Source organism: Alosa pseudoharengus, unplaced genomic scaffold (assembly GCF_046254945.1).
Source record: "Alosa pseudoharengus isolate Yale_2024_CS ecotype anadromous, Long Island Sound unplaced genomic scaffold, YU_APseudo_1.1 YU_APseudo_1.1_scf_6, whole genome shotgun sequence".
NCBI classification, from domain to species: domain Eukaryota; kingdom Metazoa; phylum Chordata; class Actinopteri; order Clupeiformes; family Clupeidae; genus Alosa; species Alosa pseudoharengus.
The window spans coordinates 5,738,498-5,740,007 of NW_027468848.1; the positions used below are offsets into that span (position 1 = coordinate 5,738,498).

General features: G+C 44.8%; 1 protein-coding gene across 1 annotated transcript in view; it reads right to left on the reverse strand.

Moving 5' to 3' along the window:
• Positions 1–1,292, reverse strand: part of tmem230b (transmembrane protein 230b) — an 11,113-nt gene extending 9,821 nt beyond the window's left edge. The window contains exons 1-3 of the mRNA XM_076270542.1: positions 1,040–1,292; positions 669–788; positions 365–487 (exon numbers count right to left, since the gene is read on the reverse strand). Coding sequence (XP_076126657.1) covers positions 365–487; positions 669–764 — 219 coding nt within the window. The 5' untranslated portion in view covers positions 765–788; positions 1,040–1,292. The remainder of the gene's footprint in view (positions 1–364; positions 488–668; positions 789–1,039) is intronic.
• Between the last annotated feature and the right edge of the window lie 218 nt (positions 1,293–1,510).

The following is a 1,510-nucleotide window of genomic DNA, read 5'->3' on the forward strand; positions in this document are numbered from 1 at the left end:
TGAGACTACAGGTGCGTGCAGGTGTGTGATAGGAACTCACTGAGACTACAGGTGAGTGCAAGTGTGTGATATGAACTCACTGAGACTACAGGTGAGTGCAAGTGTGTGATATGAACTCACTGAGACTACAGGTGAGTGCAAGTGTGTGCTGTGTGATATGAACTCACTGAGACTACAGGTGAGTGCTTTGTGTGATATGAACTCACTGAGACTACAGGTGAGTGCAAGTGTGTGATATGAACTCACTGAGACTACAGGTGAGTGCTTTGTGTGATATGAACTCACTGAGACTACAGGTGAGTGCTGTGAGCCATCACTGAGATTACAGGTGAGTGCAGGTGTGTGCTGTGAGGTGTGAACTCACCGAGACATGGAAGTATCCCGCCTGAAGGAGGCCGCCAATGATAATCAGCAGAGACCCTATTAGGAAGAGCACCGTTGCCAGGGCGATGGCCCTGTATGGGACTTTGGGTGGACTCTTTTTGAACTACAGACAGAAAAACAGACAGACAGGGAGATGAGGACAGGGATGATAAACATAGTTATAGAAAACAACAATAGCATACAGGTCTGTGTCCTTCAGAAGGCTACTGACCCAAAAATGCAAGAATGTATTCAACCGAGAGAAGTAAACAACCACATACAGAAACACTAGAAAAGGGATTTACCTGTAAGTCGATGTAGCCATCGTCATCATTGGCCAATTTGGAGTAACGGACTTTGCTGTTGGGGATCCCACCGGTTATTGTGTTTCGAACGGGCATTCTGTTAATGTTTTTAACTAGAGGCTGGAGAAAAGACTGCAACGTTAGCAAGAGAATCATCAAACTACACCCCCACCTACTAAATAACCTGCGTCTGGCAGATCGCTTTATACAGCTCCTTGCTTATGCTTACACAGACTGGTTAGCCAGCTAGCAAACCAGGATTTCCTCAAGTGGTGCTCAAATCAAATCCTATTTCTACGATTAAAATAATATTCAAATTGAATTAAATATACCTATTCCTTGTTCCGTTTATAAGAGAAAGAATTAATTACCTTTAAAACATGACACGATTCCTTATTTGGGGTAAATATATCAGCATGTTGTGGTGGTTGCAGATGTCGTTAAACTATGGTTAAACTAAACTGTCAATACTTCCGGGTGCAAATCTGTGCATGCGCAGTAAATAAACGAACAGCTCGCGCAGTTTGATGATTGACGTAGACGTAGAGAGTAGACCAGCCTACAATGTAGGGCTTTCTCCAGAGCCAAAGACAGATCAGACCACGAAGACGACGAGGCTGTTTGAAGTTGGTTAGTTGCTTTCAAAAGCAGCCACTGTACCGTCATGAGGCTAGACTAGAACAAATAACAAATACATAAAATGCCCACTGAGGGGCGCTGTTGGACCATTTCTTCTTTTTGGCGACAGATTCCAATTATTGGGACCGAATTCCTTCCCGCGGGCCGCAGTTTGGATCCGGCCCGCCAAGCACTTTCATCCGCCCCGCCGAGCATTTCATTTG